At 46.8% G+C, this 21,589-nt stretch overlaps 8 protein-coding genes across 8 annotated transcripts; 4 read left to right on the top strand and 4 right to left on the bottom strand.

The window, feature by feature from the left end:
- Positions 1-295: 295 nt before the first annotated feature.
- N7495_000455 (KH domain-containing protein) lies at positions 296-2,135 on the top strand (the record flags this gene model as incomplete). Its single annotated transcript, XM_057203125.1, has 7 exons — positions 296-488; positions 541-632; positions 687-818; positions 1,019-1,040; positions 1,102-1,154; positions 1,205-1,372; positions 1,434-2,135. 7 exons carry the CDS (start codon positions 296-298, stop codon positions 2,133-2,135), a joined length of 1,362 nt encoding a protein of 453 aa, XP_057067198.1.
- A 350-nt stretch (positions 2,136-2,485) lies between these two features.
- On the bottom strand, positions 2,486-4,263 carry N7495_000454 (putative RecQ family helicase RecQ; the record flags this gene model as incomplete). The annotated part of the gene is made up of 4 exons (XM_057203124.1): positions 2,486-3,826; positions 3,887-3,921; positions 3,986-4,104; positions 4,181-4,263. The coding sequence occupies 4 exons, from the start codon at positions 4,261-4,263 to the stop codon at positions 2,486-2,488; spliced, it is 1,578 nt and encodes a 525-aa protein (XP_057067197.1).
- Positions 4,264-5,619: 1,356 nt separating this feature from the next.
- On the bottom strand, positions 5,620-7,034 carry N7495_000453 (uncharacterized protein; the record flags this gene model as incomplete). Its single annotated transcript, XM_057203123.1, has 2 exons — positions 5,620-5,676; positions 5,736-7,034. 2 exons carry the CDS (start codon positions 7,032-7,034, stop codon positions 5,620-5,622), a joined length of 1,356 nt encoding a protein of 451 aa, XP_057067196.1.
- A 1,824-nt stretch (positions 7,035-8,858) lies between these two features.
- Positions 8,859-11,033, bottom strand: N7495_000452 (pentatricopeptide repeat protein; the record flags this gene model as incomplete). Its single annotated transcript, XM_057203122.1, has 1 exon — positions 8,859-11,033. One exon carries the CDS (start codon positions 11,031-11,033, stop codon positions 8,859-8,861), a length of 2,175 nt encoding a protein of 724 aa, XP_057067195.1.
- Positions 11,034-12,035: 1,002 nt separating this feature from the next.
- Positions 12,036-12,900, top strand: rsm25 (mitochondrial 37S ribosomal protein mS23; the record flags this gene model as incomplete). The annotated part of the gene is made up of 2 exons (XM_057203121.1): positions 12,036-12,466; positions 12,543-12,900. The coding sequence occupies 2 exons, from the start codon at positions 12,036-12,038 to the stop codon at positions 12,898-12,900; spliced, it is 789 nt and encodes a 262-aa protein (XP_057067194.1).
- Positions 12,901-13,835: 935 nt separating this feature from the next.
- On the top strand, positions 13,836-16,971 carry N7495_000450 (uncharacterized protein; the record flags this gene model as incomplete). Its single annotated transcript, XM_057203120.1, has 3 exons — positions 13,836-14,272; positions 14,351-14,462; positions 14,518-16,971. 3 exons carry the CDS (start codon positions 13,836-13,838, stop codon positions 16,969-16,971), a joined length of 3,003 nt encoding a protein of 1,000 aa, XP_057067193.1.
- A 784-nt stretch (positions 16,972-17,755) lies between these two features.
- cp9 (putative serine carboxypeptidase) lies at positions 17,756-19,391 on the bottom strand (the record flags this gene model as incomplete). Its single annotated transcript, XM_057203119.1, has 2 exons — positions 17,756-19,089; positions 19,157-19,391. The coding sequence occupies 2 exons, from the start codon at positions 19,389-19,391 to the stop codon at positions 17,756-17,758; spliced, it is 1,569 nt and encodes a 522-aa protein (XP_057067192.1).
- A 647-nt stretch (positions 19,392-20,038) lies between these two features.
- On the top strand, positions 20,039-21,028 carry N7495_000448 (uncharacterized protein; the record flags this gene model as incomplete). Its single annotated transcript, XM_057203118.1, has 2 exons — positions 20,039-20,185; positions 20,213-21,028. 2 exons carry the CDS (start codon positions 20,039-20,041, stop codon positions 21,026-21,028), a joined length of 963 nt encoding a protein of 320 aa, XP_057067191.1.
- Between the last annotated feature and the right edge of the window lie 561 nt (positions 21,029-21,589).

Below are 21,589 nucleotides of genomic sequence, written 5' to 3'. Positions count from 1 at the left end.
ACTTCGGCCAAGCTGACTCATAAATTTACTAACATATAATAGGCTAGTGTCATTTTGATCACGTGACCGACTCGTGCATATCACGTGATTAATTTTATTGCACTATCAAAGAACTAAGAACAGCCAGTTCTCACCCTCCACCATTTTTCTGCGTTTTGAAAAAAAACACAATCTTTTCTTCTTGATATTTTTGTTTTTGATTGTTCACTTCACTACCATCCTTCATTTCTCTTACGACCCACGTGTTTGGAGAACTTTCCCCTCAAGTTTCCCTGCACTTTTCATTCGCGCCATCATGGGCGATGATCTCCGTCCTATCAAGCGCTCGCGCTTTGATCAGACCGATACCCGTCGCCGTGAACAGAACTCGCGTTCCCGGTCGCCATCTTCCCGTCAGACTGACAATCTCCGCACCCGTAGCCCGCTGAGTCGCACCCAAAGCCCTGCTATGGAATCGAATTCGAAGCCTGACCCGGCGGCTGCTGCTGGTATGTTTGGGTTTCTTTTGGGAAATATTCGCTTTGTGTTTTAACTAACCAGACTGTGTTTCTTCCCAATTAGCTGCCGCTGCGGCTCTCATCAACGCGTCATTGCGGAAGGGCACACAGCATGCCGATACCAACAATCGCTCGGTAGATCTATCGATTTGTGCTCTGTTTGCTTAATGAACTGACTTATGTACATAGAATGAGAGTGCTGATGATAAGTCGCAAGTTCCGGGGAAGATCTACGTCGCCGATGGCGACTTTATTAAAGACATTGAGATCAATGATCTTCGAAACCGCTACACCTTGACCAAGGGATCCACCCAACAAATGGTAATTACCCCTCTTGCCACTTTGCTGATCCTCCAGACATGTGTCATTGTGAAGACCAAGCGGCTGCTCTGTGCTTGTGTCTATCCCTCTTTCACATCTTCAATGTTGTTGTGTGGTTGGATAAAGCTCACGCAACATCTCATGCTAGCATCTCAAATTCCCTCTCTTGCATCTGCTGACCTTGTCTGCGTGACTTTTAGATTAAGGATGAAACTGGTTCCGGTACGGGTTTCCCTCTAATTCTTATAGGTAACGGAGCTTTTATCGCTTACACTTATATAAGATGTTACGACACGCGGCAGCTATTACCCGGATAAGAACATGGCCACAGCAGCCGTCAGTTATCTTTCCCGTTGGCCGATGATATTTTACTAACTTCTAGACAGAGCCCCCCTCTGTACCTTCACGTGACCAGCACCTCGAAGGATGGCCTTGAGAAGGCCGTCAAGATTATCGATGACCTGATGCAGAAGGAGCTTCCTAACTTGGTGGATGAGCGTCGATTCCGTAGACGCGAACCCACCGAACAAGCCGACCGGGATGAGTTTGGCCGCGTATGAGTCACTTAATTTGAAAGAGGATTCAAAAGAAAAACAATGCTAACTTCATACATAGCGTAAATGGCCCGAAGAGCGCATCCCAATCGACCTTGAGCCAATCGCTGGCTTTAATTTGCGCGCGCAGGTGGTTGGCCAGGGCGGTGCTTTCGTTAAGCACATCCAGACGCAGACTCGCTGCCGTGTCCAGATTAAGGGTCATGGATCCGGCTTCATTGAATCCAGCACCGGTCGCGAGAGCGATGAGGCAATGTTCTTGCATGTTGCAGGACCCGATCCGGCGGATGTCGAGGCCGCCAAAGCGCTTTGCTTAGACCTCTTGGATAACGTGAAGGAGCAGTACCAGGCTTTTAAGGATAACCCCCCGCAGCGCGGCTATGGCGGATATCGTGCTGGTGGTGATCGCCAGGACAGTGGCGGCGACCGTCACTATGGAGGATACGGTTACAACAACCGTAACCAACGCCACACTAACGGCAGCGCTGACGCTAATGGCGACTCTGCCGCCAACACTGATTACAGCGCAACCAACGGACAGTACTATGGAGCTACCGGAGCTGCCGGAGCTGCCGACCCTTACGCTGCTTGGGGCGGGTACCATAACTATGTCGCCTATTACCAGTACTATTACGCACAGGGACAGGGACAGAGCGCTATCGTCCAAGATCAGGAAAATGGTGCTGTTCCTCCCCAAGGCAGTGAGGTCCCTCCAGCTCCCCCGGCGTCTGGCTTGAGCCCCCCTCCCCCACCCCCTCAGTAGCTAGACTGCTACTTGCTATTATAAAAGCCAGCACCTAGTTCGGGGTGCATAGTATTCCTTCTTCCTGCAAAACCTGTGGTCTCTTTGGTCTTCCTGCTATCTTGGGTCATTTGCTGAATAGGAGTGTGGTCTTTCATTTCTGTAATCTAACCCTCAGAAAACAGCAGCTTCCTGAGAGGTAAAAAGGGAATCCTATTTTGAAAGTTAATTTACTCAATTCCCAGATATACACCGTCCACCTGAAATGCTCATTTGCACTATCACGATAGGTAACCTTTGTACTCCAACTAAATGCAAACAGGCTCACTAAAACCTAACAACCTCATTAAATGAAAGGAATCATAGCATAATCAAACAGACCCATCGTCTAGCATATATCGCTGGATAGCATCAGTCATCTTCCTCTTCCTTTTTGTCAAGGCTTGGCGGCCCTCTTTACAGTAGTCGCAGGCAAAATCACATGGAGATGGTGTTGTTTTACGAGATCCATCCAACATTATAATTTGTGAAGACGGTGGCTGTTGCGAGCCCATTTCCTCAAGCTCAAAATCCCCAAAGAAGTCCTTGATCAGTTCATGTCGGCATCTAGTGACAGCCTCGCAGTAGCGAACAACTTTAGTAAAACTCTCAAGGCGAGCCTCTTGATTCTTGAGCAGACCATCGATATAGAGCTTTGACCCTCCGCGGTTGCGCATATTATCTGAGTCGCGGTTCATACGGTCATACATACGGTCTCGTTCACTCACGTTGTAATAAACAAGTGATGCGGCTGCACGGTTATCACGACCTGCGCGACCTGACTCCTGCACGAAACCCTCAAAGCTACGTGGCGGTGTCCAGTGGACGACAAATCGTACGTGCGGATTATCAATTCCCATTCCGAAGGCGTTCGTTGCAACGATGATGGAGAAAGTGGGTTTAGTTCCCCTATTGTTGGCTGGTAAATATGGTTGTGACGAGGTCCACATCGCTTGGATGCGTGTTCTGTCTTGTGGTGCGAGGCCTGCATGGTATGCTACCGCTGAAATACTCTCCTCTCTTGATAGTTCGTTCGCGAGCGATTCTGATAATGCGCGCAACCCAACATATATGATTCCTGTCATCGGCGACAGACATGATGCTTCGGCGCCGATACGTGCTTCTCGTCTGTCTCTAATTGATTTGAGCCATGCGAGAATGTTACGCAACTGGACCTCGTCGGGGTTGAACCCAAACCTGTCATCGTCGGCGAGTCCGAGATAGCGGACCTCATAGTGGATGTTAGGACGGGCAGATGGCGTATTGAAGAGTCTGAGCTGGGTAGTGTCGAGTCCCAGTATGTTAATGATATCAGAGCGCACCCGAGGTGTAGCTGTCGCTGTGACTGCTGTTATCGAAACAGGAGGGTTAACAAGATTCTTTTTGAACCAGCCTAACGCTTGGTATGCTGTGCGGAAGTCATGCCCCCATTCACTGATACAATGGGCTTCATCGATTGCAACGCGGGTTAGTTGGCCTTGCTGGTGGACCACTTGGAGGTTGCGTCGAAAGCTATCCATTTGACATAGTTCCGGTGTCACGTAAAGAAGACGTGTGCGAGGATGGCCTGAGAGCATATCATCCATGATCAAGCGTCTCTCTGCTTGTGGAGTATTAGAGTTTATTGTTGAGACTGGTACACCAATGGATTCCAGAGCATTGACCTGGTCCATCTAGACTGATGTTAGATGTAGAACCGAGAGACGAAGGCTGGCCTTGAATAATTTACCTACCATCAGTGCAAGAAGGGGACAAATAACAATCGTCACTATACATCTACTTAGCTGGGGCTTTCTTGTTTGAAAATCCACGACTCGTGAAGAATAGCTTACAGCCACTGCCGATAACGGCTGGAAGTTGAAAACATAGACTTTTACCAAACGAGGTAGCAGCTTGTAGAAAGACATCATGGCCATCAAGAACCGCAGTGATAACTTCTCGTTGCAGCGGACTAGTAGCAATTTAGCGAGAGAAAAATATCAGGAAATAAAGGAAGCGAGCCTTCCCAGCCTCTAGGGCTTACTGACCGAAAAGAGGTCTTGCGGAAGACACGATGCAGGTAGAACTCCAAGTCTACCTTGCGCTTTTGTAAACCCCGACTGCTCGCCATTAGGCTGCACAATCAGGATTCAGAAACATTAAATATTCAAATACCAAGACCAAGAGATTATAGCGATCGAGATTTAGCAAGGGTGTCTATGTGTTGAAGTAACGGTTTATTAATCGCGACGAACGATATGCGGTCACGTGATGAAAAGATATTGTCAAATGGAGGTCGACTACCAAGGAATAGTGGATTCTAGTGGGCAAATGAGAACGCAGTATGCGTACCAAAGTGTGTATGTGTATCTATTGTAGAATGGAGGAATCCCATTGTGGGATTCCAATGCTGACTAAAATAGACTAACTGTAAATGGAATCGGGCCTTTGACAGATATTTCTATTGGATGGATTAGGTATATAAATCTAAGGAAAGAAATTGACCTCAAGTTGGAACAACTTGCAAGTTGCAACTGAGATCAGCTGGATTACCCATCGAAAAATATGTGGGACAGGCGTTGACTAAGTTGGACTCACTTCATGGGAGCTTTAACCGCTGTCTCTCAATAAATATACTCAACTTGACATGAAGGGACCACAAGATCGGTAAATTCTACAATCCACAGTTAAATTTCGACTGGTAATTGAAGGAGCAGAAAATAGGTAGTTTGTATCTGTAGTTGAACTGCCGTTGGTAAGTTTAGGAAAGGAAGGGAAACAACTGGTCGCATAGGCTGGCCCGTCAAATAACAAACAACGGTGGAAGCTATTTGTTGAAAGGTCTCATCTGGGTATTACCCAAGCCGGATATCACAGCTTGCCAGGGTTCTTGGGAGGTTAAAAAAGCCTGTATGGTTGCCTTGACTGTGTCCATATCGGCAACATCACAGAGAAGTACAGATTGAAACATGAGGGTCGTATATTCATCAGAGCTCAGACATACCTTCCAGCTCTGCGATGATAGTCTGGCCCTCGTGCGACGATGATTTTATAGTGTCCAACAATATTTATCACGTGGTTGACATGGTGGATTTTCTGCCTGGTTTAAGATGATAGTCAAGTCAAACAGGTTGGTAAGAGAACTTATTGATGGTTTCAGGAGTGGTTGAAGAGTATATATTCGTTGTGATAATCAATAAAGAAATGTTTGAAGTACAAGATAGATGATATCTCGGCATATAATTTGCGGCAAGTGAGATTGATCCCAGCATACAATATCAGGCTCTTCTGGAACGAATCGAGGTGAGAAGCCCAAATTAATGGTGTGGGGAAATTCAATCAAATATCAAAAAGCTGCAAACTTACGTTCAATGTTGGCACTAAGTTACACGAGCATCTTGGATTACTTGAAATTATACTTCATACCACATTTTTAATACAAAGTTCTATATCTGATATACTAGACATTAAACAATCTGGCAAGAGCCTATGAGGCCTTGCACGAGAACACACCTCCAACAGTACCATTAGCGTAAGAAAGAATCTGTTCGACAGAAGTTAGTATAATGATTCTGAATAGCAGGGGGTTGGAGTACAACTTACGATGTCTTCAATACTGGAATAGGTTCCCGCACCCAGCGTAATAATACCGATCAGGAAAACGAGAATGTTGATCATGCTTAGGAAAATATTCTTAGGACTCGTCCAGGGCCCCTCTCGAATGAGCATGAACCACATGATGGCGGGAAAGTAAAAAGTGAAGCCGGAGACGAAAAGTGACGTGATGATCGACAATAGATCACTGAAGAATGGGATGACTTCGGCAATGACGAAAGCAAGGACGGTAAGGATAGAGATCAAGAGGAGCCATGTGATCCATCCCATCTTTGTGTTGATAAATCGGATGTTGGAGTTCTTGAAGACTCGGCCGTGGATAAGTCGACCTAAGACGACTGTGTTGATCGAACCACTGATGAAGATAACGGGCAAGGCGATACCAAAAGCAACCTTGCTGAGCAAAGTCCCAGCAGATAACAAGGCAGGACTCTGGACATCTTGGCCGACAAAGGCATAGATCAAAGCACCGGTGACGGTATAGATGAAGATCTCAGCCAAGCCCAACGCCCACACTGACTTGGGGAAATCACGAGGAGTGTGCATTTCATCCATGAAGGAGAATTGGCATAGCGCAAAGCTATAAGCAAAGATGATGTTGGAAAGGGCGTTGAATCCGTCGGCGAATGTGATGTCGTCCTTGGGCCAGGCGGACCAGTTCACATTTGAGAGGCCGACGGATTCGTGAGCTCGTACACCAGTTCCGATGATAGTGATTCCGATAGCGATAATAATAGAGGCGAAATCAATATAGCCCAGGATGGCCATCTCTGAGAATGAGGGCGGGATAGCCAGTAGAAGCAGGATGACCATCGAGACGACGGCAAAGACGAGACTGCAAATGCTGCTGCCGGTTATATCAACCCAGGCAATGGTACCCGTGAGACAGTGAGATCCAGTCGACAAAAGAAGCTCCAGAGCCAGCATCACATAAAGGATCTCGTATCCCCATCGGCCAAACATCAATCTACCTGCTTCGGGGTAGTCTGTAACGTGTGGGAATTTCACTTTGACCTGGCCGACGATATAACTGGTGTACACGGCAATGAGACCAATGCCAACAGAGCAAATGACGCCTGCTACCATTCCCAGAGTAGCAAAAGTCTTGGGAATTGAGAGACTTCCCAGGGCAACAGCCTCAACAATAAGGACGATTGTTAATTGCTTCCATCCCAGGCGATTATACTTTTCCACGCCACCCTCGTAGATCTGCCTGTCACGGTCGCTCATGTTAACCATCTCCTCATCCTTCTTCATAGCATAATCTTTCTCCGCTAGGTCAGACATGATTTACAGGTGGATGCCGAAGACAAAAGGAGGACAACGGGATGGAACAAGAAACAGAGGCAAGAAATGAAAAGTCTCACAGACCCAATTTAAACAAATCAATGGCGCTAGGGTAAATCCACAGGCTTAATTCCGACTATAAGCGATTTTAAGGACTTTCTTCGGTGACTTCCAAATTAAGACTCAGTCTCCACTGCTCTTGTCCCCGATGAAGAAAATTTGATCCACCTCAGATCACCAAATAGTATTCTTTTGAATATAAGAATGAAGAAAGATTTGTTATTGCCATGACTGAAAGGTACGCTAGTCTTAATGATACATGTAGTTTGATTGGATGACCATGACCTGATGTAGATGTTCTGTATGTTTTGCATCTGACCATAAGCCTAACTCTATCTTTTACTAGTACTATCTAGGATTGTTATACTACAATGACCAGTTCAACCTTGGAATTAAGCAGATATCTTATAACTGTGTTATTGGCATTCACTTCCCCTTGAACATATCAGTCCAGTGTTCTTCTATATGAAGATACTGAATCGAAATAGAAAAGACTTTATAAATTAAGCTTTGAGTTCCAAGACTGAACCCAGGTACCATAACAAACATAGGGCTCGGAAAACCTCCGAGCCTTTGATTTAATCAAGCTTATCGAGCTCAATCTCAAAGGAACAGGTGGCATTCATTATTTACTGGGCTCTGGGCTCCAAGGCTGGGGATGCCATGCTTTGTTTTTCAAATGTTTCTGCGATGATGACTTACGCCGACTTTAAATCCCAGGACTCAGTGAACAGATCGAGCACTGAGCTCCTCTGTATCCATTCTCAGTAATCATGACTAAATCTGATATTTTTGACGGTCTACGGCTTCAACCTTGCCATGTTATAGATCACAACTTACCCTTTCTAATGCCAACCTCACATACACAATACCTCCAGAATTCACACAGAATAAAGATCCTTCATCCATGGCCCCAAAACCAAAGTGAAGCTACTTAATTTCTGACTATCATAAGTTATTTTTGCGGCAGGAATAAATTCTGTTGGCGCTAGGAGGTTTGAATAACGTAAAAAGGCTCCACAGCTTTAAAATACTAAGTACGCCATAGTGGGTCCAACCACTAAAGCGCTTTTACACAAAGTAGGTACGGAGTAGAAAATGTACTAAGTATTTTCATCTTTAGTCTTCTCGAAGGACGTGGAACTTGACAGTATATTCCATGTAGAGAACTCGATAAACCTCACTGGCCTTAATCTATTACGTCGGCAAACACGGATATGGAACAGATACTACTTACTGTTCTAGGAAGAATACCTACAGTGCGGAGTACGTAGAGAATCACATCAAGGACCAAGCTTGATATTTACTTCAAATCTTGACCAAGTTTCAAGACCTAGGTAGATCCAGAGGCTCCAAGGTTAGTTTCACCTAGATCTCTATCCATGGATGTAAATAACTTCAGATGCTCATATAGAATAAATTATTGAAAAACACCTCACTGATATGCATTTACTGGGCTATTTCACCCTGCCGAAAGCAAATGGGGTACCTGGGTAACCGTGCGTCTCAACCTGAATGGTCAATCGGAGCTGGTGAGCTGACGAGCTGTGCTGCGATCTTCTTCAGAATTACGTAGAGCTCAATATACATCATTTGAACATGTCCCCAGGCGAAATTATGCAAGAGAGGAGTACCACCTGAATCAGCTGAAATCTAGGAACCCTTGAATTCCTATGAATTGCCCGGGTAATGTGGAGGTGCAGTCCGAATGTCGCTAAATTGAATCAGGATATAAATCTATAGATAATGTACATAAAACGGGTATCACCCCTGTGTGTGGTCTTCGCCATATTTTACACTCCACGGAGGTGGCCCCCGTGCCATCTGTTCGTCTAGTACTTCTTTGATACCAAGCAGATCATTCGCCTTGCGCTTACTAGGTGGCCAGAGTTCTTCAAGTTGCAGCCAAACCTCCATGACCTCATGAGGACCATAGCAAGTACCAAAGGCTCGCAGGATCATGGTAATCATGCGAGGTCCGAGGAAGACACCATCCTGAAGACGGTTCTCAGACTGGTTAAGCTTGAAATGATTATCAGGCTGGTTGAGCGCACCTTCGACGGCGGGCGATTCTTCAGAGGCAGGTAATGTGTCCATGACCCAATCATACTCTGAGGTTTGATCGTTTTCGTAGCCCCAAGTCTGATTTTCGCTCTCATTTTCGATGACCGAGGCTTGCTCAATAATTTCCTCTTCTTCAATGGCTGATAATTTCTCAGCGATTTCAATCTCATTCTCTTCGGCCAAGTTGGCGTGATCTTCAACTTGTCGTTTGACTTTTTCTGTCGCATTTTCCAGTGTCGCTTGGCTGTTCATTTCAAGATGAGAATCGTGATTCACAAGAATCCCGAGGGCATCCTCGTAAGCCTTCACCTTCTCGCCAGGATTGGAAGTTGGTGGAAAAGACATATAGAGCTCCTCGTTCTTCCCAAGCGTAAAATTGGATTTACCATCCACAGGGGCTTCAGGAGTCCCGATAGCATCCTCGCGAGCCTCCACCTTCTCGCCAGAATCTGAGGTTGATGAAAAAGAAATATAGAGCCCCTTATCGTTCCCAGGCGTGGAATTAGATGTATCATCGACAGGAGCTTCGATGTCAACTCCCACGGGCCCGAACGGGTTTTCCCAAACTGCTGGGGTTTCGCTATGAACATCTCTGACTCTGATACTTGACTCGCGGAGAGCTCGAATGAACGCCATCCAGGTTAAGCGTAGTCTTTCTGCGGTCCAGAAGCGCTTCTTATGTCTCCCATGTAAAGCGAACGCTTCAAAGAGAAGGATGTAAATCATGTGGCGAGGAGGAACAGCAAATGTAGTTTCCATGTCTCTTAGGACATTCATGAACATGGTAAAATTACCACTGACCCGCGCACAGTGTTGAAGAAGAATATAAAAGGTCCTAGTGTCAGGAGTCATAGGTAATGAGTTTTGAAGGGCGCGGTGGATTGCGGGGCGGCGCTTTTTCAGCTTTTTAGACGATTTCAAAAAACGGCCGATCTCTCTCGTCTCTCTGCGATAAAAACCAAGATCTGAGGATAGGGCTGCAGTGTTGTCAAGAAATCTGGACTTTTCAGGATTATTGCTTAGTACGGCTTGCTGTGCATCAATCATTTTTGCATAGATTTCCTCGGCGGTTCCACGGTCACCGGCTCGTAGAGACGAGGCCAGCATACAATTCAAAACGACTGTGTCGACAAGCTCTCCTGATTTGACGAAAATATCAAAGGTTTCACGGATACCTTCCACATCTCCTTTCATCCCATAAGAATAGATCTTTGAGACGAGACCTTCTCGCGAGAATCGAATATCTCGCTTTTCCATTTCTCCCTCCAAACGATCGGCAACAATGAAGTTGTTGGATTTGATGGCAATATCAAACAAAATGTTGAAGACCACATCGTCTGCTTTGATCCCAGCGACATGTTCCATCTGCTGCCAGAGACCAATTGCTCTAATTAGTCGCCACTTCGACACCTTGCCGCTGTTACTTCGACCAGCCATGGAAATAGCCGTCGACCACATTGAACGAGACATGGCTAGATCAGCACTGATCATGTCATCCACAAGTGCTAGGTAGCGGCGGGCATCGACCAGACGCCTATTAGCAGGGCCACCGAACCGACGAAGAAGAGTCCCTCGAGAGGCTTTGGACAGATATGCGACTCCCGGTGATGGAAGATCTCTGTATAACCTAAATAAAAACTGAGGTGTCGCATTCAACTCGTTGGGAAGTGATTCCACAAGTCTTGCAACTGACGGAATCTCAACGACATCACGTGTATCATCCACCTTTCTGAAAATTGTATTTTTCGGTAACAATTCATCGACTGATTCTACCCAGGCAGGATCATCACGTAGGAATTTCCGGAATATATTCGAAAATGCAATTTGAACTCGTTCCTGGTATCTGAGAACTGGTCTCTCTTCTCCCCGCATCATCTCTGTTGTTGTATCCGAATGATGTATATAACCAGCTTCCTTTGCTGAATGAAGTATGACGGGTTCTGAACCTGACACTGAGCTTAAAAATCGGCTTGGAAACTCGTCTTGTAAATTCCCATCCGCGGCTTCTGATGACCTGGACGGTGTGCGGACGTCATTTTCTTCTCTCTCCACCATGGTAAATGGATTATCTTGCTCGATGCGATCATCTTCCATTCGTGCCAGGCCATGGCTGAGCCATGATCGACTTCGCGCCGATGGCACCGAACCAGACAAGACCAGTCGCCTCCCGACTGCCAGTCGACCATGACCTGCCATGCCATTGCCACGATATCTCCGCAATTGGTGCTCCGAGGTATTCAGCGGTGATGTATGTAGACCTCGACTCGGTGAGTGCTCATGGCAGAAACCTGCCAGGACGAGCGAGCCAACAAAAATGTCGGCTATTGACGCGACGGAGGGACGCGGGCGCCGTGTAGAGAAACTTCGAACGGAGCATCGTAGGGAAGCCGTTTTGGAATGTGACATGGAGCTTCGATAATGAGTGAGCTCATCCAAGGCCTGCTTGGGGGGATCACGCAGGCTCGGCGAGCTAGTGGACCTATTGAGATGAGGCATGAGATAGCAGACATTGTGGCACTAGGTCAACCATGCATGTCCAAAGAAAGGCCAGGGCCGCTTGCGAAGATTAAAATTGACTACTCCGCGGCCTTGGAAGTAGACAATAAGAGGGAGAAGGAGGAAGACAGATAGGGAGTGGAAGGGCTAAGAGTGTTTTTCTGATGGACGGACTTTCTGGCTTTGCAGCGGAGCCCTTGTTCAATTCGGGCCAATCGGCGCCTTGAATTTCATTTCCATCTTTTTCGACTCCCGCAAGCCTTCAACCACCAACTACGACTGCTACATCTTCGTTTGCGCTAGGGTCAATCCACGACTCTGTGTAATTATAGGCTTGCAATTTAACGGCAAACTGTACGGCTGTTTATTATAGCTGTCAACATGGGCAAATACAACCTTACAGCCCTCAAGGTACGACAGACCGCGCTCAACCAATTCGCCAGTGGAAAGATCAAGAAGCTGCCGCAATGGGTCGAGGTGGTCGGTGAAATCCCTCCAGCAGAGACTCTCGTTCGCACTCGCTCTCCGCAGCACCAGCTAGTCCGACAGCGGAAGAAGTCAGTTCCAGGACACGCCCACCCCCAAACCGTTTTCGAAGTCGATGAGAACCGCCGGAGGCCAAAGAAGGCAAGCCACCTTTTCTCACCTGTTGAGTTGAAGTATGAGGAGGATGAACTGCGACAAACCTTTTTCCAAGACCACCCTTGGGAGCTTGCTCGTCCCCGTGTTCTCGTCGAAACTACCGGCAAGGACTTTACCAAACATAACTGGCGGAACCTTCGGCAGCCAGGAAAGCATTTAGATGGTGAAAGGTGTGTCTCCTCTGCTCTCTAGATCTGCCATATCCTTCTCAATGTCTCTTATTCTAAATCCCTTTATTTTCACTAGTGTTGTCCAACGACAGCTTTGGCTCTTGAATAATGTCACAGATATGACCAAAAGCGCTGCGTACGATATCGCTCGTCGGGAATTTTACAAACTTCGTTTGCAGGAGGATATTGAGCGCCGTGTGGCTGCAGAGGAGGCTGAAGCAACCGGTGCCAACTTCGGCCCTTCATACCTGGAGATCGGTATGGAATTGGAGAACCAACAACATGAGAAGTGGAAGGACTGGGCAAGAACACAGGCCCAACTCTTCGATCAGCAAACAGCCTCACTTGCCGGTGCTCCAGAAATTCACACAGAGGCAGCGACAGCAGAGACAGTGGTGGAGGCGGTGACCTCCGAGGAAGAGGTTGCAGCTTAGAGATCATTTGAATGTCTCATTTCACTTTGTGGGATGGTCTTGATGCTTCAGTCACCTGTATTTCCTGGTCGTGTATATTATTTGATTTGCTCTGCTGGATGTATTCCCATAGTCCCATTCTCACAGCAATATGCTGCTTTTTGTTCTTCTCCTAGTTACCTATTTCTCATCTCAAGTCATGATATATGTCTAGTGGAACTTGAACTTCCAGTGTTGGATTAGTTGACATGACTTGGTAGCTGTCCATACTGGACAACTACATAAGTAGTTATTTAACTTGAATATAGGTTTGTAGTTTTATATGGCAATAAAAATATCTCTATTTACTTCTGATACAGTCAGATAGCGAGTATATTACAATATATACTAATAAAACCTTCCTTACTCATAAGTCTGTAAATTCGGTGCGACAATATCAAACATTAAGTGAAACTTGAGCGGGCGCGCCACTCACTCCACCTCAACCTTGCAAGGTTCCCTTCATTGACATTCCTAACTGGACTGGACTACGTTGTTCCTTTCTAATCAATCCCAGCCTGATAGATAGGAATAACGCTATTCCTGTTGGATCAAGTGTTCGAATACCTGACTTCTAAAGTCATTCATTTACTTGTCGCGCTTCGTCTCCGTGATCAGAAGTTTGACAGGCTACGCTGTTGCCACCTCCAGATTCACGAAACGAACTCCCCGAATTGAAACAACACTTGGCAGACGATCCCTGATAGCTCTTCGATATACTTGCGCTCTCCTCCCTATCGCACCCATCCTCGGTCCGCACCTTCAACCGAGGCAGTCAGCCGCCCTTGCTATCACGAGCCAGTCGACAATGTTCGGTTCGAGTGAGACTGCCGTCTACGTCTGGTAACGGTTGAGCATTAGGACGAATCCGAGTAGTTGTCTCCGTCGCGTGGCTTATTTATACAATTCAGTCAACAATGCTGCTGTCCACAATGGCCAGACCTGAAGACATCATCCGTGGGCCGCGGTCGCATCAGGCCCAGACTGACGAAGAAGATGATGACAAGAGTATCTTTATCGATTCCCTTGTGCCACCTCCGCTATCATACAATGAGAGCTTTCCTTACCTTGACGATGAAACAGGGACAAGACCGGGTACAGCCATGAGCATGAATGATGCTTCCGAAAATTCAAGCAGGCGGCCATCTGCTTCGAAGCTTTTGACGCACGAGGAAACCATCGAACTCGCGAGACGCAAACTAGAACTCGGCATTCAAGATACCGAACGCTCTCTAGCAGGAAGCGAGGCCGTCACAGATGTCGTGAAGCCAAAGCTCACCATCGATCTGGGCCATTCTCACATTGTTCGAATACCAGAACCCGTCGTAGACATAATCAAAGATGAAGTCGAAAGGTATGTTATAATATCAATGGGGCTCCCTTCCAGTTAAGACTTAATTTTGTTCTTGCGACTAATTCGGTTGAATTACAGACTCTCATTATCAAACAATCATCTATTTCATATTCCCTACCGCTTCGCCGAATGCTCTCATCTTAGATATCTCAATATCAGAGCAAACAATTTCCGTGAATTTCCTAAGGGTGTATGTATAGCAAAAATCGAATCATTGCATATTTGCTAATATCATGTTCTGCCAGGTTTACAAACTGCCGCTTCTTGAAATCCTTGATATCAGTCGCAACAAGATCAGTACCTTGCCAGATGAAATTAGCAAGCTGAAATCATTACGTGTTCTGTCGGTCATGCAGAACAGACTGGATGACTTACCGGCCGGTCTATCTGATATGAACAAGCTACAGATTCTCAAAGTTGCGGGAAACCCTCTGCGGCTTCCATTACGACGTGTCCTCGAGGCCGCTGAGGCTGATATCGCCCCATCTTTCATGACAGACAACGAGAAGGAGGTTGCTGTTACTGCGGATTTGAAGAGATTTCTCAAGACGCGACAGCCTACAACCACCCCAGAGCCAGACGATGAGGGGTCATTCGAGGTCCCCAAACCTATACCTGTCAAACGAAAACTCAGCAGTCGATTTCCAGTCATCCCCAGCACTGGAGATAGCTCAGCATCTTCATCTCGATCACCATCTTTGTCCAGGGGACCCCTACTTCCGGCCAAGTCACACTATCGGATGGCCTCGGGTCAACATGTTACCAGTTATGGTCCTCTGAGACCCGGTGTCAAACCGTGGACGGTCAATGAGCGCAACCGGAGCAACAGTGAAGGTATCATCCAAGGCTCACACGCTGCTCGAAACAAACGCATGGGTCTGATAACTCGCAAAAATACCGATCTCGTAACGTTGGACGAGATGAGACCATATCGAAACAGTCATCTGCGTGGCCTCAGCCATGGATCCGTCCTTCGAGCACGAACAACAGCACCAGCACCTGCTAGTGACAGTAGCTCGTCAAGTCCTAGTAGCCCGAGGGATCGCCGACGCCCGAGAGATGGCTGGGTGAACCGCATGTCAAGTCTCCCAGAACACAAAGGAGAGCGAGGGTCGGACAAGCCGATAATTGAGAGTGCTAAGGGCATCTTGTTCGCGCTCTTCCAAATCCACTCCCACATATCCACGTTGATCAACGTCATCAAACGGGATGATACGAGACGTCACAGCCTTGAGCTTGTGTTTTACAACGCATCTACTCATGTTGATCGGCTGAACGAGGCCCTCGAAAACGCAGAAAAATCGCTGCCTGCTGACCCGGACTCGGCACGGGTAGTCGCCGAGGCTGTGAAGCGAGAGTGTGAGACATGCATAATAGCTTACACGCATGTTGGCACACAATTGCGCAACAGTGCCACCAAAATCGTCTCTAATGGTGATCCTCGATACGTGAGATCTCTGATGTTGACGATGTATGGTAGTTTGGTGGAGCTACGGAATGCTTGTACCAATCTTCATGTTCAACTTCAACCATTGCATCACAAAATTACGTCCCCCAAGCCCATGATACTTGCAACAAACAAGAGCTCCTTGGCCACAAAACGCATTCAGAGACAAATGGTTACCCCTACAAGGGAAAGGGATCCAGTTCCCCCGCCACGACGATTCCGAAGTGAGACTACAATTCGCCATACTCCGCTTCCAGGATCGTTGCCGTTGACAGCAATTCATCATCCCCTGACTAGCTCACCTGGAATTACAACGACCGTCAATTCCTCCTTCAGCTCCTCGCGTAGCCGATCAAGCAGTCGATCGAATTTGATCAACACATCTGTGCCATCTTCGTTGGCCACTCCTCGCTCCGGAGAGTCGTTCCCTCCCATTATTAATGCCCCAAGAATGAACACGATGTCTGGAATGGAAGAGATTGAAGAAGAGCGAATCTTTGAAAAGATATTCAAACAACTTTTCGATGCCTGCAAATCCTCCCTCCGTGCTCTTCCATTGGCACACCAGCAATTCATGCAATGCCTCGAGGTAGCAAAGCAATCGCGTGAATCGGAAGGAGTCCAAATCCTATGGAAAAATCTCATGGGCCGATCTCAGTACTGCCTGGAGCTCTCAGAAGCATTGGGCATGCGTCTGTCCACCATGCAAGTGAAGGATCCAAATGGCGGTTTGCGGAATCAACGAGATTTTTGGCAGTTGTGCAAGTCATTTATGCAATCATTCGTGGATCTGGTGACAGATCTACGAGAGGTACGCAACATGCAACTTCTTCCAAGCAACATCATCATTATCTTGCGTCCCGTTCAAAAGGCCAGCCGCGAGGCCGGTCGATTAATCGAGGCCTCCCCTTGGTCTTATATTGCCGATACTGCACCGACGAACTTGCAAGTGAACACGAACACATATGGACTTCCGCTGCCTCAACCACCTTACCTCCATCAAACCTCCGTCTCTACTTCTGCCATCACTTCTCACCCAAATGGATATCATCTAAGTACGAGTATGTCTCCTCAGTCAGTAACTCTTCCATCCACTCCGTTGAGCGCAGCGCTTGGCCCCGCCGCACAGGCCACAGTGCCATCGACGCCTGCCAGCGCATACAGCGACAAGTTTTTTGAGGGCGATGTCTTCCAGCGTGCCGACTCGCTTCTATCTATGCCGAGCCAGACACCTTTCTTCGCTCGTCGGTAGACAGTGAGTACAAGTCAGCTGACTTGTTTTCTACGGTTGTGTATGATTATTTTCATGACTTCCTTATGATCATGACCTGTCCTCATTGATAAATCTTGACAAAGATAGAATTAACTCAAGTTTGTATTATAATCCTCATTTCTAATTAGCGATATCAATGGGATCTGTTTCATCTGATAGACTCAATGAAAGTGAAAGAAAACATGCAATCCGGAGTATGGAGTACCTTCACAGGCCTATTTGTCAGTTTATATTTTTTTTCACACAAATAGTCATACGTTGTATTTCAAGTTTCTTGTCCTTTCCAGAATGGTACACTGCTGAATTTGAGCATACATATTTGACCACATCTGATTGATGTGTTGACACCAATAAACTTCTTGTAAGTTTCCAATTCGCTGCCCTGGCTTCCAAGGTTGATGCTTCACTCATGCTGGCTCGTGTGTCATGATAGACTGCTCTAGACTATATCAAATGTACCATTCGAGATCCGAGCGAGATCCTGCACTTCCCAGGTGGGAGCTTCCACTTCCAATCTTGAGTGACTCCCGAGGTCATATGTACTGAGGAGGTTGATATCTTATATTACGATGCACAACGTCACTGAATGAGTCGGTTGATTTGTAAATATTAGACCTCTATCAAAGATACTAGATCCACATACATCAAACACTAGGCATGTCCGAGGCCTGTCTAGGTATCTCGTACATAGGTACACCCAATAACCATTCTCCAACGAAGCTATATGTTATAGATGACCTCTGGACCTCAGGAATTCACCCCCTCAATTCGTTTTCTCACTCACAACAACATCTCTAACAAAAGCAAACATTTCTTTCTGCTTAGTAGCAAATACACTATGACCAGCACCATTGAATAGATGATAAGACACTCCTCTTTCAGCAGCCCAAGTCCCAGCCGGCTTGCCCGTGGAAGACTTCGAACTTGTCTGTTTGGTCAAAGACGGCAACGCATCATCCGCATAAAACAACTGACTTGGTTTCTTTGAAAACCCCTGTGCGCCGTTCCATGTCATGTTTTGGATTGAGAGCTCCGTACCAATATAGTTGATGAGCATGTCTAGTTCGCCGTTGTAAAGATGGAGAGAGACATTGTGATCCGTCACTAAGCTTGGAAGAATCAAGTACTCTGGAGGCACTGGTGAAGCTGCCGCAAGAATGGTGGCCAGAATATCTGAGTTGCAAGCGCTGTAGTCGCCACTGTTACTGACATGCAGTGCAGATTGGACATCTTTGCGGCTGAAATAGGAAGCTAACAGTGGCAAAGGACTGATTGTGCTGCAATCGTGGGAAATGTCATAAACGTCATAGCAGGCTGGCCCTGTACCTTGTTCCGAGATAGTTGACATATAGTCTAACGCTGTGGAGAAAGTCGCGCAGGACCCGTAGCAGCTAGAGTTGAAGATAGAAGTTTCGACCTCAGCTGTGGTGTTGGGATTGATGTCACATGAACCTTCAAGGATCTCTGCATTCACATCACGGCATTTTAAGCGCCGATAATTCAAGCTTTCTGGATTCCCTTCGATATGAATCTTGCCCATTGGTGGGTAGATGCTAGCCTCTTGCAGGACAGTCTTGAATCCACACGTGCGGTCCGCTACGGAGAAGGCGGAAAGAATATCGTTAGGGACCTCGAGAAGCTCTGCTTGTGAGCGCATGTATGTTCCCATTGCAACAGATGACATGGCGGCCGCATTTCCCCATGACCCATCACCGAGAGACATGGATTGTATGTTCAATGACAGCGGGTAGCTGCCATCCAAAAGGGCTTGTGCAAAATAGGGTACATAGATTCCTGCGTAGGACTCGCCCATCAAATGAATCTTCTTAGACTGCAGATGCGGGAAGTATGTCATGAATGTATGAAGCCATTGAACAAAGTCATCTGTTATTCGCTCGTTACTTTGTACTGGGTAAGGATTGCTTGCGGTTGAAAATCCCGTGCCCACAGGCTGATCCACATATAATATATGGCCCAGCTTGGACCATGAATATGGATTTCGTTCTAGTCGAGTGGAATTGCCGGAGAAGGAAATAGGCCCGTTCCCGGTTATTAGCCCGATCAAGGATGAGCAGCCGGGTCCACCATTAAACCAGACTAGTATGATATTAGCCATGCTTTTCTCTCATTTCTAGCCATCTCCAGTCATCTCCAGTCAACTTACTGATCAAGTTATCATTGTAGACTAAGTTCTCGGCTTGAAGGAGCCAGAAGAATATCCCGTTTCCATTGGCCGTACCTGGCACCGGCAAACGCCCAGCCCAGCTAGGTGTTAGAGTTGGACTATCTGGTAGCGACTGGACTCTGAACTGGCTTACATTCAGAGCTCCTCGCGAACGAAGCAATGTCGGCACGGCCCACAAAATCTGAAACAAATAGAGAGCGGAGGCGATATTCATACTGATCAACTAAGACGGAGCCTTGGACGGCAAGTGAGCGACAGAGTGAATAACGAGTGATGAGAAGGGGTATCCCCATAAAGACATGTTGGTTTCTTTTATATTAATTCATTCTGATTATCTTTGGATCAAGTTCTTTGATCAAAAGCGAAGTATCTCGATTCTGGTATCAATAGGAGAGACCAAATGTCTATAGAGAGATTTTATAGAGAACCCGATTAGGAAAACCCGACAACATCACAATCAAGACAGCTTAAATTGAAGTCTCGGAGTTATTAAACTCGGTTCTAATTATTGCGATTGATCCTGTAGCTTGGCACGATCTTTCCTTCAATTTAATATCTGTTTTGATTACCCCTACTCCACATCATCGGGTACAATCTATGAATCTGGTGTAAATGGACACCTTATTACTAAGGCATGAACAGTTTCCATCGCGGGAATAGATTGGCGATGATAAAGCGATAAGGCCATATCTAGAACAAAATCCTAAACTACATAGTACCTTCCTCAGGAAAGAACGATCCCAAGACAATTCAAATCCCCTCCAAGTTTTAAATGTAAGCTCTACTTTGATACTGGATGAAAGAAAGCTCACCATACCCAAAGCAGCGGAAAAAAGCCATCGGGCAGATGCTCCTGCCTCCATGTCCTTTTCCTCACGTTCCAACGTATCGGGCTCTTTCTCGAGTGCCGTTCAAATGGAAACTGTCAGAATGGAAGGGCCGTCATGCTGGGTTTGTGGTACCACGCAGCCGGAGATTGCGCAAGTCGTTGGCAAAGCGGATACCCAGGTACGTTATCTTTCTAGAGCATGACAGAATAGACTTAATATGGCAGAGAAGATGCTTGATTGGTTGAAGGCCGGGCTCATTAACTTTCGTTTGACCTCGCAAGAAAACGCGATCCCCTTATGCCCCAGTTGTCACTGGCAATACGACTGCGAGGGCGATCCTGGTTTGGTCATCATCCCCGTGGATCTACAGTACTTTGTGGATTTTGAGATAGACGACCAAAAGAAGCGAACATCTATGACCGGTCGGCAAGTCCCAATACAGGCCACGTACGCACAGCATTGCCGCACTCGCTATCCCGATCAGTATGGGCCAAGCCCGAGCCCAGACAATCCTCAGCGTAGTGGATTGTATCGGGTAGTCTTCCTCAAGAAATATCTACTTCCTGATTTCATTGATGTTGCTGCACTGAGGCTTACACAGCCCAAGCAGTGGCATGGAGCACCCTCTGCAATGCTCAGACGCTGTTTCATGGCCTGTGGTACCGTCATTCGCCCGAAATCTAAAATGGGTAAGCAGACTTTCGACACATTATGCCAGCTCCGCGAACTTTACTTCCCGGAACAAGATGAAGAGATCGGTTACCAGGTCATGGTGCCCCAATCAGACGACCAAGACAGTCCTTCGTCAGACGAAGAGGCTCCCCCATCAGATGAGAAGGCTCGCAAGCGACCTGCAACTTGGGACGCTGGTCCACCTGCAGTCAATAGGGATAAGAAGAGGCGGCGAGGGAACACGGATTCCTCTCAAAACTTGCAAGACGACTGGCTGATGGGGCCAGGATGCACGGCTGCAGACTGCATCGCACGATGGGCGCCAGTTTGCCATCTGCTCACTCGCTGAACAAGCGTAGAATCTTGCGCACTGCGAGTTTGATGCCATCGCCATTCCTGTCTGTTACCCACTTTCACATTCTGCTTTTGCTATGATACCAAGTGCTATGTGTTATGTCACGTCGCTTCAGCTTTATTTGCTCTGACCATGCTTTTGATTTTTGATTTTTGATTTTTTTCCATTTCTTAATGAAGATCTCACGAATCAAAATGCCCTGCAATGGGTCTTTTCCGATTCTTCTTCCTTACTCTTGTAGTCCCAGTCCATGCTAATATCTTTCATAAAATTTTCGGTTTGGACGGCCATGCTTACAAGTAAGCGGTACTTTCACACAAACATGAGGGTTTAAGTCTAACTAGGTATTCAGCACCATAGTAAACATTTGAATTTCAGCATTCAACCCTGGCCTTTCCCGATGCAAGTTCCTTTCACGCCACAATCACAATATTCCCTACAAGCGCTAGCCATTGGCGAGCAGCCGCTTTACGATGCTTTCCTTGAAAGCAATGTAGGGCATAGCCATCTCGTAGTTCTATCTCTTTAGGATCCTTCAAACTGGAAACTTCGGTA

The sequence above is a fragment of the Penicillium taxi genome (genome assembly GCF_028828555.1).
Source record: "Penicillium taxi strain IBT 34144 chromosome Unknown utg000001l_segment0_segment0, whole genome shotgun sequence".
In the NCBI taxonomy this organism is placed as follows: Eukaryota; Fungi; Ascomycota; class Eurotiomycetes; order Eurotiales; family Aspergillaceae; genus Penicillium; species Penicillium taxi.
Note: the sequence above shows the minus strand (reverse complement) of the source record. Positions and strands in the feature narration are given on the sequence as shown.